Here is a 13,839-nt window from a genome sequence, read left to right as displayed (position 1 = left end):
TTCTACCAGTTATCCTAAATTCTAGTCTTTTCAATCTAAACAAAAATAAATTATGAAAATATCTAGTAGGCCTAAACATTCTGGCTTATCTCTGCACACAATCTCTACATAGCTGGTTCTGAAAGGAAGCCATTTTAAATAGCAGAGCTGTTTCACAGACAATAGTTTTTTCTTATCTCACCTGACATAAGTTGGGTAACTGGTTCATCTGTGCATTCTTGCCCCTCCTTAAAGATTTTGAAAATTGATTGGTGTCAACCTGTCACTGCCAGTCTTTACAATAAATGTCTCAGTGAGTATTTCCAATAATGGGGGAAATCTATTTCAAATCAGTGTTCTCAGGATTGTGTTAAATACTTTCCTCACTTTCTTACTCGAATCAATGGGATGTAAAGTCCCAAAACCACTTTTGGTGTCATTCAAACAGAAGACAGTGAGGGAGGATCATCAGTAGGTCCTTTCACCTAAATACTATGCTATTAGACATTTTCAGCTAAGATTTCAGCTGAGAAAAAGAAAATCACAGTAACTTGGAGTCAATTTCTTAAAAATACAGTTAACACCAATGTATAAACTTTGTTGGAAACTTTTTATATAAAAAAATAAGGTTTGCAATTGAATAAGTTCTTTAGACATAATCAATGAACATATATTGAACAGAAACACTTGGCTGTTTGCAAAACATACTGTGATCTACTGTACAAAGTTATGACAAGTCAATTATACATATATACTGTACACATGGTTTAATTCTCAAATCATATAGTCCATGTTCTTACATCAATGTTATCATTCTGGCACAGTGTCCTTATAGGGTAAAAGAGAAGTTAGGGTTAAGGGAAAGGCTTCAATTCACTTCAGTCATCACCCCATGACTCATGAGATGATCCCTCTACACAGCGAAAACAGTAGTACTACTTCTCTGTATTGTCGTTTCTTATAGGGAACAGTTCTGTCTTGTCTTTTTCTTGGAAAGCACTGAAGCGCTCAGTAAATTTGTTTTCACATATTCACTCTGTTCGGATTTCACATCACTTTCAAAACGTAAAATGGAAAAGAACAAGACTGGAAAATACCAGTAACTTGCATGGTATTTTCAATACACAGAAGATTACCAAAGATAATCAAATAATTTACAGTCTCTCTTTCAACAGTTTCCAGCTCAAACGTAAGCTCTGCTGGTAGCTGTGGACCTTGCCTGTGAGTACTTCACTGGGTAATCGTCACGCTCCTCCTTGGGTGGGCAGGAGCTGCAGAGGAGCCCCCCTCCCAGGATCAGGAGCCCTGCGGTGCCCCAGCCGATGTACAGTGAGGCCCCCAGCTCTCTCCTCTGGGCCTCGACCAGCAGAGGGTTGTAAAAATCCCTGATGATGGTGTTAGCGGACCAGCAGACAGGGACGAGGATGAGGACACCAGCCACGATGAAGATGATCCCGCTAGCAATGGCTACTTTGGCTTTGGAAGCCTCATCCTCCACAAAGTTGGTGCACTTTCCTCCAGCAATTCCCAGGAGGATGCCGAAGCATGACGCGATGATAGCGATGACGCTCAGAGCTCTGGCGGCCTGCAGGTCCTGGGGTAAGGCCAGGAGGGAGTCGTAGATCTTGCACTGCATCTGTCCCGTGCTCTGGGTCACACAGTTCATCCACAGGCCCTCCCAGATGACCTGAGCAGTCACAATGTTGGCTCCGATGAAGGCTGTGACTTTCCACATAGGCAGGGCACACACAATGATGGTCCCCAGGAACCCGATGATAGCCAGGGCGAAGCCCAGCATCTGTCTTCCCATCGACACCATTTTGAAGCCTTCTTGTCTTTTGTTGTAAAATCAATGAAGCTCAGGCAGAGGTTGTAGAGGAGAGTAAATGCAGGTCAGCTCAACTTGGTTGTAATCGTTGTTAACTAATGATTAAGTCACGTCCCCTGACGTTATATGGATCTCTCTGCTCCTGAAAGGGTGGAGTTAACTGCCTTCCCCCTGACCTGAAACCAGCTGACAAGGTAATTTTCAAGCCGGACCAGATTCTTTCACCTCCCCTGTCGGTATGTGTGGATGACGACCGGTATCGAAGACATGCTAACAAAAACAAGACCTATGAAGAAGAGATAGTAATTGGTCCATTCACACAACGCCTCTGTAGTGAATGCCGGTTGGCTGGGTGGTTAAGCCTGTCTGCCCACAGGTTTCAGGGTAGAGAGATAAGCCGTCAACAATGCCACCTTAATTCTCATTAGTCTTGGCCGGAAGTTCGAAGCTACTCATTTTGTTCCCCGTTTTCATGATGACATTGTTTATTGCAACTATTGTTTCCTGTAATCAAGATTTGTCATAGCCAGAAGTAATTTTAGGCCTATATTCAGTCTCTGTTTTCTTGGTTTGATCCTGAACCCATTTCTTTCATTTAATAAACCAATACATGAAATAAACACATTACAGAACATTGCCTTTAAGCTCAGTACAGATCTAAGAGACCTTGATTTTAAAGAAAGTTGTTGGTAATCTAATTTAACAACCTATTTGAGTTACAGTTTAGACCCTGAAAACTACCCAACTGAGCACAGACTTCAATTCAACGTCTATTCCACGTTGGTTCATGAACGTAATTTTAGTGAAATGACGTGGAAACGACGTAGATTCAACCAGTGTGTGCCCAGTGGGATGTTTGAATATTTGGAGAGAGGAGATATGAGGTAGCGTTTGAGTAACCATGCTATCTCCTAAATAAAATGAGATTTACAGATACAACGTCATCATGTAACTGAAAGATATTGATCCCTTAAAATCCTTAAGAGTCTATTGACACACCCCATCAAAATCCGTCAGTTTAAGCTAGAGATATCTTTTTTTGCATGGGCTGTGTCTCAATCTGCCACATCCGCCTATGTCGGCCTTCCGCAAATTAGCTGTGTTTCGTTTTTGTATATATCCATAAAAATTATGCCAGCTGATTCATGTTTTCGACTGGCTGAGAAACGCTGCCTGCCTGTATGTCTGTCTCGTCCCTACTCCCGACACGTTCAATACTATGGGACAGCAGGAGATCGAATTTCAATATTGAAACAATGTTGCAAATGTCTGAGAGACAGACAGCAAGGTTTATACAAATCTCTGTTGTTGAAAACTAAATGTTAGTCTAAAAGAAATGTGAGATAATGTCTAGATGCTTTTTATAGTGGAAATCAAGTTTATAAGTTGCCTGGATGGGCTGATGAGACAGTGGACTGCGCAGTCAGATGGAACAGAGTAAAAGGCATTTTAACGTCATAGATTTAGCCGGTGGCAACTTGTGGAATAGACACCGGCTGGAATGTGGTTTTAACCAATCAGCATTCAGGATTAGACCCACAACTGAAGGTAACCCATAACAATGAATGGAAGTATGGAGGTAGTTTTGTGTAAACAAAAAAAGATATGTATATATATCCTGATCTTTCTTATATCTCCTAGATATAGCACAGACACTTCAAAACCTTATTCCTTATGATTTATTTTTACATGTATTTTGCCATTTTAGAATGTGTTATTCAATGCGCTGCTATGAGCTACAGTAGTAATGGCCAAATTCAATCTTTTTCCAAATAATTTATAAATATTATTATTTTTATACCTGAAGGGGTCCTAAAATTCCAAATGAAATAGCTAAATGATCCATGGTATGACCATCTTAAAACAATTCCATATGTTAGCTTAGTACCCCCTGCCCCCCAACGGCTTAGACGTTTAGATTAATGATTTAAGGCAGAGTTTAATTAAAAATACAACTTTTACATTTACATTTTAGTCATTTAGCAGACGCTCTTATCCAGAGCGACTTACAGTTTTAGTGAATACATATTTTTATAATTTTTTATACTGCCCCCCCCCGTCGGAATCGATCCCACAACCCTGGCGTTGCAAACGCCATGCTCTATCAACTGAGCTACATCCCCCCAACTTTTAAAACATGAATAGAAAGTTAGAAAATGCATAGGCTTTAATTATTGGTATGATTATTGCTCATAGTTCATGAACATTTGAAATTGCAGTTGTTGTTTCCCAACTTTTCCACAAAGACACATTAAGACCACAAATTATTCTATATCATAAAATGTGTATTTATTTTTTGTAAAATATAGGCACAAAATATTTACAGAAAAATGTGTTGTTTTTTTGTGTACAGATACATCACAAGTCATAGGTCAGCCAGCTATTTACAAGACAACAGGATCGGTTGCACAATGGGAGAAGAACACAGGTTGCTGCTAAAATTAACATTTATTTTTTATTTAACCAGGCAAGTCAGTTAAGAACAAATTCTTATTTACAATGACGGCCTACACCAGCCAAACCCGGACAACGCTGGGCCAATTGTGCGCCGCCCTATGGGACTCCCAATCACGGCCGGTTGTGATACAGCCTGGAATCGAACCAGGGGATCTGTGGTGACGCCTCAAGGACTGAGATGCAGTGCCTTAGAACGCTGCGCCACTCGGGAGCCCATTTAAGCTACATCCATTCTCATTATCAAACAATTTCTTGTAATGTTTGCATACTAGTATAGTAGTCAAGACATAAAGATTTACATTTATGTCAACATTTGAAAGAACAGATTCTTCCTCTTGTGTGAAGGTGCAAACACTTGTAAACATAATGAATTTAATTCACACTGAATCATTTTCATGTCTAAAAATTGCATGTTATTCTCATCAATAACAATATCTACATATCAATGTGGACAAAAGTACATGATATAAGTACATTTTGGTGGTGCAAAGCTAAGCAAAACAAAAGCTTGAAAACATCAAGTTCGAGAATACCAGTCAATATTCAGGGAGACCTTCCCTCTTTCCATTTCACTTTGTTACAGATACTGTCCAGGCCGTCCAGGTGCAGTGTATGCTATTGGTGCTGCATACGGCTTGTTTGGTACATACGACCCTGTCCCTGAGTAGGGTCTGCTGGTTGGGGTGTAAACTCTCCCATAGGGCCCTGCCTGGACCATTGGTTGGCCTGGATAGGGGTACATGGGCGCTCCTTGAGGATAGCCTGGGTACCCATACATCTTCTGGGGTGGGCAGGAGGTGCAGAGGGTGATACCCCCGATGAGGAGCAGAGCTGTGGAGCCCCAGCCGATGTAGATGGAGGCTCCGAGTTCCCTCCTCTGGGTCTCGATGGTCAGAGGGTTATTAAAGTCTGAGATGGTGAACGCCGCCGACCAGCAGACAGGGATGAGGACCAGAAGACCACTAATGAGCAGCAGGATGCCTCCAAGGATCGTCACTTTACTCTTTGAGGAATCAGACTTCAGGCAGCTGGTGCACTGGCCCCCGATGAAGGTGACAATCAGGCCAACAAAGCTGAAGATGATTGAGATGATGACCATGGCCCTTGCTGCCTGCAGGTCTGTTGCTAGCCTCATCACTGAGTCGTTTATCTTACACTGCATCTGTCCCGTGCTCTGCATCACGCAGTTCATCCACAGACCGTCCCACACGATCTGCCCTGTTACGATGTTGGCACCGATGTAAGTGGTCACCCTCCACATGGGGATACCCGTGGTCACTGCCACCCCCACGAAGCCGAGGAAGCTGAGCACCTGGCCCGACACCTCCTTGCCGATCCTCCCCATGACGAGAGGCTGTGTCTTGAGTGGGAAAAAGAGAAGTCTGGCTGCCTAGTTCTAGATCTCTGGAGCTATGTGGTATGTCTGATTGACGATCAGAAACAACTGGAGCCTGCTGAGGAGGAAGAATGTGCAGGAGGAGGGGTTTCCTGCCACCAGGTGAGTTGTTCCTGACAGACCAGTTTCCTCAGGCTGTCACACTGTAGATACTTTGTGACACACAGACAGAGCTGAAGGAGTGGTGATAATCATTGGGATTGCACGTCCTCCAACCTGATACCATCTACACTGAAACTCGCACTTCCATGAAGGCATGACCCATCTACCAAAATGCTAAATTCCAGACCTTCATTGTGACTTTGAAAATGTAAATACACATATGCAGGCCAATTTATTTTACAAATAAGAAAGTTGGTTTTACCGACACCGTGTGTATCAACATTGGAAAATACTATATTTCAAAGATGTATGTATATGACATGTTATGAAAGTGACATTCCACTACCAGTTAGTCAATGTGTCATTTGTTTCCACAAGTGACTCACTGTGGTCTGATCATTTTGCATTTCATCATCTGCAGGTTACAATAAACTGTCAACAACTTGCAACTTAGGGAAAAGGGTAATGGTGACACTTCCTAACCACATCGGAACATATATTCATCCCAAAAACCCTCACCTAACCACAAGAGCCATTTAGATTATGCTTAAGATACATTGAACACATTGTGTTGGGGAAATGGTTCAAACATGGAGACCCCAAACCACTAGCCTCGTATAAGACTACCAAACCACTACAGTATTTAGAAATATCTATGTCAGGCTTTGACAGCCTAACAAGGAGGGGTAAAGGAGAGGGAGGAGGGAGCATGTGGGAGATGGATTAAATGATTAAGTGGACCCTGGAGGAGATTTAAATAGTTATTGGCATTTGGTTTAATCTACTTTGTGGACAATATTACCACACTGCCTCAAAGTAAATGTCCTGACTATGGAGTAGCCCATCCTACACAGGCCCTTTTTCTTACAACAGTCCAACCACTCCACACCCAATACTATTGCTTCAGCTGAAAATGTGACAGCAATGTGCAAGGAATCACTCATAAAAAATGTGGAATAAAATATATTCGTAGAATTTTAAAACTTTATTGGAAAATGTGTTTAAATTATTGGAGTTAAAACAAAAAAGTCAGTTCAAAAGCCCCAAAGCAACATTGTTAGGCTAGTCAATGTTCAAAGCAAATATTGCCATGTGCTCACACATAGGCTGCTCTTGCCGAATAGGATTTTACAGATCTTGCCATGTTGTATTTGGAGGAGTGTCCCCGATCCTGGCTTGGTGAACACTGGCTACAGAAAATCCCTCTACCCAGAAGCATGAGTCCCGCGGACCCCCAGCCTATGAAAATCCTCCCGATGGTTTGGCGACTGTGGACATCTTGTCCTCGATGCAGTTGGTGCATTTTCCCCCAATGATAGACAGCAGGATGGCTATAAGTGCGACCAGATGACCACCAGGGCCACATATCCATTATCTGTGCTGTGACAATGTTGTTGCCAATGAACGCGGTCACTTTCTCCATGGAAAGCGCGCACATGTTAATGTCTCCAAACCATCCGATCATGCCGAGTAAAATGCCCAGAATTTGCAAACAAGCTGAAAGCATGGTCGGCTACTTCTAGATGGTGTTAAGATGCCAACAGTGGTTACGTTTATAAAAGCATGTAGCCTATGAAGCACGCTTATATGCACCTGTGGGGTCTAGATGAACCACACCTGATAACAATTGTCTGGTGCTGTGCGGATTGGCCTGTTGGTGTGGTAGACTAATCAGTAGGTCTAACTGAAACCTAATGTAGTAGGCCTAACAATGACAGTAGGCTACAGATGTTTTAGAGGCTGCGTTTACAGAGATTTTTTTGATGTGATTGGTCAAAAGACCAATTAGTGGGAAAAATATCAGAATTGGGCTGTCTGTGTAAACAGCCGAATTCTGATTTTCCACATCTTTTATTGTTTTTCTATTTTATGATCAAGTCAACATGAATCTGATCATTATCAAGCATCTCAATAGTTATTCTAAATAGGTCAGTGTTTACACACCAAGCAGAGCAGAGTGTAGGGGTGTTTGTACTGATACTGGATCAAATGTTTTACCACAACAGAGAGATAATACACCTCACTAATACCCCAGTGAAAGTACACATTTGAGGGATTAATTATTGCGCTTTCATAAATAAATGGATAATACAGACTTATTATATTTATATTGTGCAGTTTATTTACAATGATGACACGTTTGTTTTAATCAGCGGAACAATGTTAAGACAGTGCCAAAATGAAGACATGATATAGAGTATTCCTAACCTAATTGATTTCATTTGACATTAAAGTATATAAACAGGGTACTTCAGTGGTAGAGAATATCAGGTGTTTAAAATATATATATTACAGTTATAACATAACTCACAACATTATTTTAACTCAACAAACCCATTCAAGTTCTTTGTGATTTCAAACTCTCACTGTTTTCGGTATGAGAACTGTCCTTAGTGTCCTCATTTAAATGCAATTTGACTAAGAGGATCTTCAACATGACACTGACATGAACATCTCAGACATATTGCATTGGTCCGGAGGAGGTGGATCTGACCTGAGAGAACTTGGCCGGATAGTGGCGGTCCTGCTTGGGGGGACAGTTCCAGCACAGCAGCCCCCCACCCATCAGCAGCAGTGCTGCAGCACCCCAGCCCATATACAGAGACGCCCCCAGCTCCCTCCTCTGGGCCTCGATCAGCAGGGGGTTGTAGAAATCCCTGATGATGGTGTTGGCTGACCAGGACACTGGGATGAGGCAGAGGAGGCCTGAGATGATGTAGAGGACTCCAGCCACGATACAGGCTCTAGCCTTGGACCCCTCCTCTGCTATGCAGTTGGTGCATTTCCCTCCTGCAATCGACAGGCAGATGCCGACGATACCGGTCAGGATGGAGATGATGATCATGGCTCTGGCGGCTTGGAGGTCCTGGGGTAGAGCCAGCATGGAGTCGTAGACCTTACACTGCATCTGGCCCGTGCTCTGCACCACACAGTTCATCCACATTCCTTCCCAGATGGTTTGTGCCGTGACGATGTTGGCTCCTATGAAGGCTGTGACCTTCCACATAGGCAGGGCACACACGATGATGACCATCAACCATCCGATCAACGACATGACGATGCCCATGATCTGGATCCCCTGGGAAACCATCTTGACTGAATAGTTCCTCACACACACACTGTCCGCTGATTTTTCCTGACCTCACACACACCAACCTGAGTCTCACACACGCCAACTTGAGTATCACACACTCCAAGCTGAGTACGGACAGATACCAAGGAGTCCCGCTATTCCCAAAGAGTTACAAGATGGTTCACACATAAGGGGCCAGTATTTATAGAGTGGTGTTGTAGAAGCTGGGGTTTGTAATGTGTTAAAAACAGATATGATGCAGGTATATGATACTACAAGTCCCTGCTCTGCTCCCATTTGCTGAGAGATGTTTAAACACAAACAGACAGAAGCCTGGTGACCTCTAGCAGTGCTGACCTAAGAGAAAAGAGCAGCCTCAAGGTCATGTAGTCACTTGCCACAGAAACAAAACAGCTATTCCTTCTGACTCACTACTATGGGACTCATATCAAAGAATGACTTGGAAACTGACTATGGAGTTTTAAAAAGAAGGAGATGAAGAAAGAGTTGGGTTATTAGGAAATGTGTTATTTGGAGGTGTTTAAAACTATATACACTACCGGTCAAAAGTTTTAGAACACCGACTTATTCAAGGGTTTTAATTTATTTTTACTATTTTCTACATTGTAGAATAATAGTGAAGACATCAAAACTATGAAATAACACATATGGAATCATGTAGTAACCAAAAAAGTGTTAAACAAATCAAAATATATTCAACATTTGAGATTCTTCAAATAACCACCCTTTGCCTTGATGACAGCTTTGCACACGTTTGGCATTCTCTCAACCAGCTTCACCTGGAATGCTTTTCCAACAGTCTTGAAGGAGTAAATTAGCTAGAAAGATGTGTCGGCATCGAGTAATTGTCTCTGGCCCCCTCCCAGTTAGGGCGAGTGATGAGCTCTACAGCAGAGTCTCACAACTCAATCGCTGGTTGAAAACTGTTTTCTGCCCCTCCCAAAATATATAATTTTTTGATAATTGGCCCTCTTTCTGGGACTCACCCACAAACAGGACCAAGCCTGGCCTGCTGAGGAGTGATGGACTCCATCCTAGTTGGAGGGGTGCTCTCATCTTATATACCAACATAGACAGGGCTCTAACTCCTCTAGCTCCACAATGAGATAGGGTGCAGGCCACATCTCAAAATAGGGCTACTTAATGTTAGATCCCTCACTTCCAAGGCAGTTATGATCATAATCTGATCATAATCTTGATGTGATTGGCCTGACTGAAACATGGCTTAAGCCTGATTAATTTACTGTGTTAAATTAGGCCTCTCCTCCTGGTTACGCTAGTGACCATATCCCCCGCACATCCTGCAAAGGTGGAGGTGTTGCTAACATTTACGATAGCAAATGTCAATTTACCCCCCAAGAAATGACTGCGTTTTTGTCTTTTGAGCTTCTAGTCATGAAATCTATGCAGCCTACTCAATCACTTTTTATAGCTACTGTTTACAGGCCTCCTGGGCCGTATACAGAGTTCCTCACTGAGTTCCCTGAATTCCTATCAGACCTTGTAGTCATGGCAGATAATATTCAGATTTTTGGTTACTTTAATATTCACATGGAAAAGTCCACAGACCCACTCCAAAAGGCTTTCGGAGCAATCATCGACTCAGTGAGTTTTGTCCAACAACAGGTCTCCGGACCTACTCATTGCCACAGTCATACCCTGGATCTAGTTTTGTCCCATGGAATAAATATTGTGGATCTAAATGTTTTTCCTCATAACCCTGGACTATCGGACCACCATCTTATGACATTTGCAATCGCAACAAATAATCTGCTCAGACCTCAACCAAGGACCATCAAAAGCCGTGCTATAAATTCTCTGACAACCCAAAGATTCCTAGAGGCCCTTCCAGACTCCCACCACCTACTCAAGGACGTCGGAGTACAAAAATCAGTTAACGACCTAACTGAGGATCTAAATTTGACCTTGCGTAATACCCTAGATGCAGTCGCACCCCTAAAAACAAAAAACATTTGTCACAAGAAACTACCTCCCTGGTATACAGAAAATACCCGAGCCCTGAAGCAAGACTCCAAAAAATTGGAACGGAAATGGCTCTCCACCAAACTGGAAGTCTTTCTACTAGCTTGGAAAGAAAGTACAGAGCAATATCGAAAAGCCCTCACTGCTGCTCGATCACCCTATTTTTCCAACCTAATTGAGGAGAATAAGAACAATTCAAAATTAATATTTGATACTGTCGCAAAGCTAACTAAGAAGCAGCATTCCCCAAGAGAGGATGCCTTTCACTTCAGAAGTGATGAATTCATGAACTTCTTCGACGAAAAGATCATGATCATTAAAAAGCAAATTACGGACTCCTCTTTGAATCTGCGTATTTCTCCAAAGCTCAGCTGTCCTGAGTCTGCACAAAACTGCCAGGAACTAGGATCAATGGAGACACTCAAGTTTTTTCATCCTATATCTCGGTGTTACTGGCCTTAATGGCCATGTACTGTTATAATCTCCACCGGCACAGCCAGAAGGGGACTGGCCACTCTCTAGGTTTCTTCCCAGGTTTCTACCTTTCTAGGGAGTTTTTCCTAGCCACCGTGCTTCTACATCTGCATTGCTTGCTGTTTGGGGTTTTAGGCTGGGTTTCTGTATAACACTTTGTGACATCTGCTGATGTAAAAAGGGCTTTATAAATAAAATGTGATTGATTGATTGATTGAGTTCCCACATATGCTGAGCACTTGATGGCTGACTTTCCTTCACTCTGCGGTCCGACTCATCCCAAACCATCTCAGTTTGGTTGAGGTCGGGGGATTGTGGAAGCCAGGTCATCTGATGCAGCACTCCATCACTCTCCTTCTTGGTCAAATAGCCCTTACACAGCCTGGAGGTGTGTTGGGTCATTGTCCTGTTGAAAACAAATAGTCCCACTAAGCCCAAATCAGATGTGATGGCGTATCGCTGCAGAATGCTGTGGTAGCCATGCTGGTTAAGTGTGCCTTGAATTCTAAATAAATCACAGACAGTGTCACCAGCAAAGCACCCCCACACCATAACACCTCCTCCGCCATGTTTTACGGTGGGAAATACACATGCGGAGATTATCCGTTCACCCACACCGCGTCTTACAAAGACACGGCGGCTGGAACCAAAAATCTCAAATTTGGACAATTCAGACCAAAGGACACATTTCCACCGGTCTAATGTCCATTGCTCGTGTTTCTTGGCCCAAGCAAGTCTATTCTTCTTATTGGTGTCCTTTAGTAGTGATTTATTTGCAGCAATTCGACCATGAAGGCCTGATTCACACAGTCTCCTCTGAACAGTTAATGTTGAGATGTATCTGTTACTTGAACTCTGTGAAGCATTTATTTGGGCTGCAATTTCTGAGGCTGGTAACTTTACTTGAACTTATCCTCTGCAGCAGAGGTAACTCTGGGTCTTCCATTCCTGTGGCGGTCCTCATGAGAGCCAGTTTCATCATAGCGCTTGATGTTTTTGGCGACTGCACTTGAAGAAACGTTCAAAGTTCTTGAAATGTTCCGGATTGACTGACCTTCATGTCTTAAAGTAATGATGGACTGTCATTTCTTTTTGCTTATTTGAGCTGTTCTTGCCATAATATGGACTTGGTCTTTTACCAAATAGGGCTATCTTCTGTATACCCCCCCCCCCCCCCCTACCTTGTCACAACACAACTGATTGGCTCAAACGCATTAAGAAGGAAAGAAATTCCACAAATTAACTTTTTACAAGGCACACCTGTTAATTGAAATGCATTCCAGGTGACTACCTCATGAAGATGGTTGAGAGAATCAAGAGTGTGCAAAGCTGTCATCAAGGCAAAGGGTGGCTATTTGAAGAATCTGAAATATAAAACATATTTTGATTTGTTCAACACTTTTTTGGTTACTACATGATTCCATATGTGTTATTTCATAGTTTTGATGTCTTCACTATTATTCTACAGTGTAGAAAATAGTAAAAATAAAGAAAAACCCTTGAATGAGTAGGTGTTCTAAAACTTTTGACCAGTAGTGTATATTTTTTAATGACTGCACACTGATACCTGATTGACACTTTATTCAGGACAAAATGTTTTCACTGAGACTACCAACATACCAGATGAAGTGGGGTGTAACAGAATGTTGATTTTTGACTTCTTATGAGGATGTTCTATGTTTTCATTCCTGTAGGGGGCACCATTGGACAATAAAGGATGCTCAAGAGGTGAGTGTCATCTTACTCGAAATTCGAGTGTAAACTAAAGTAATAGTCACATTCCAGTGGAAAAGCTGTTTCTCAACCTCTGGTCTTCTCAAGCCATCAATCAGTTGTCTTTTATCTCTCATGTTAAATTTACCTAGGCTACTGTAGCAAACAACATTTAGGCCTACATTTCAGCATGGCTAACCTGGTATAAACAGTATCTAACAGGGAATTGGGATGTTATTTTAGGGTGAAACTGTCTACTAAACAGTAATCTAATATATCTAGTCTGTGATTTCTCAACAAAATAGTCTGTTTGACGGTTGGTGTGAGGTGTGGCTGAGGGATAAAGATAATTTATTCTGATATTATTATCAAAGGTTGTTGCTCATGTACAGTCAAAGAAAACATGAGACAGTGCATATTTTTTTACACTTTTATCACCATTGAAATTCATATTTTCAGAACCACACGTACACAAATATATTTTGTTGAAATGATGAATGAAATATACACTTTCAATGCAACGTTATGGGAAACCCATTCAGATCATTCTGAAATCTTTTAGATATATTTCATATACATATTTTATATGAATATACATCTGAAGGAGTATTAGCTGACATTGTCCATCCACACCCTTTTCTGGGTGTGTTACTTGCCATCATGTAATTTCTTACTTATACAAGTGCCACTGTCTGGAATTACTGTCTGTCTTTAACTAAAGTCAAATACATTGGCATTTTGTCATTTAGCAGTCGAACCAAGCTGTGATATCATACAAACAACATCACACAATCACACAAAATCACAATGTAT

At 41.9% G+C, this 13,839-nt stretch overlaps 3 protein-coding genes across 3 annotated transcripts; all 3 read right to left on the bottom strand.

The window, feature by feature from the left end:
- Positions 1-577: 577 nt before the first annotated feature.
- LOC311102154 (claudin-4-like) lies at positions 578-1,798 on the bottom strand (the record flags this gene model as incomplete). Its single annotated transcript, XM_084143387.1, has 1 exon — positions 578-1,798. The coding sequence occupies one exon, from the start codon at positions 1,796-1,798 to the stop codon at positions 1,163-1,165; it is 636 nt and encodes a 211-aa protein (XP_083999513.1). The 3' UTR covers positions 578-1,162.
- Positions 1,799-4,082: 2,284 nt separating this feature from the next.
- On the bottom strand, positions 4,083-5,683 carry LOC311102152 (claudin-4-like). Its single transcript, XM_084143385.1, has one exon. It carries the CDS (start codon positions 5,607-5,609, stop codon positions 4,842-4,844), a length of 768 nt encoding a protein of 255 aa, XP_083999511.1. The 5' UTR covers positions 5,610-5,683; the 3' UTR covers positions 4,083-4,841.
- Positions 5,684-8,217: 2,534 nt separating this feature from the next.
- LOC311102153 (claudin-4-like) lies at positions 8,218-8,853 on the bottom strand (the record flags this gene model as incomplete). Its single annotated transcript, XM_084143386.1, has 1 exon — positions 8,218-8,853. The coding sequence occupies one exon, from the start codon at positions 8,851-8,853 to the stop codon at positions 8,218-8,220; it is 636 nt and encodes a 211-aa protein (XP_083999512.1).
- Positions 8,854-13,839: the final 4,986 nt, after the last annotated feature.

This window comes from Coregonus lavaretus (assembly GCF_964263955.1).
Source record: "Coregonus lavaretus genome assembly, chromosome: 26".
Taxonomy (NCBI): domain Eukaryota; kingdom Metazoa; phylum Chordata; class Actinopteri; order Salmoniformes; family Salmonidae; genus Coregonus; species Coregonus lavaretus.
Note: the sequence above shows the minus strand (reverse complement) of the source record. Positions and strands in the feature narration are given on the sequence as shown.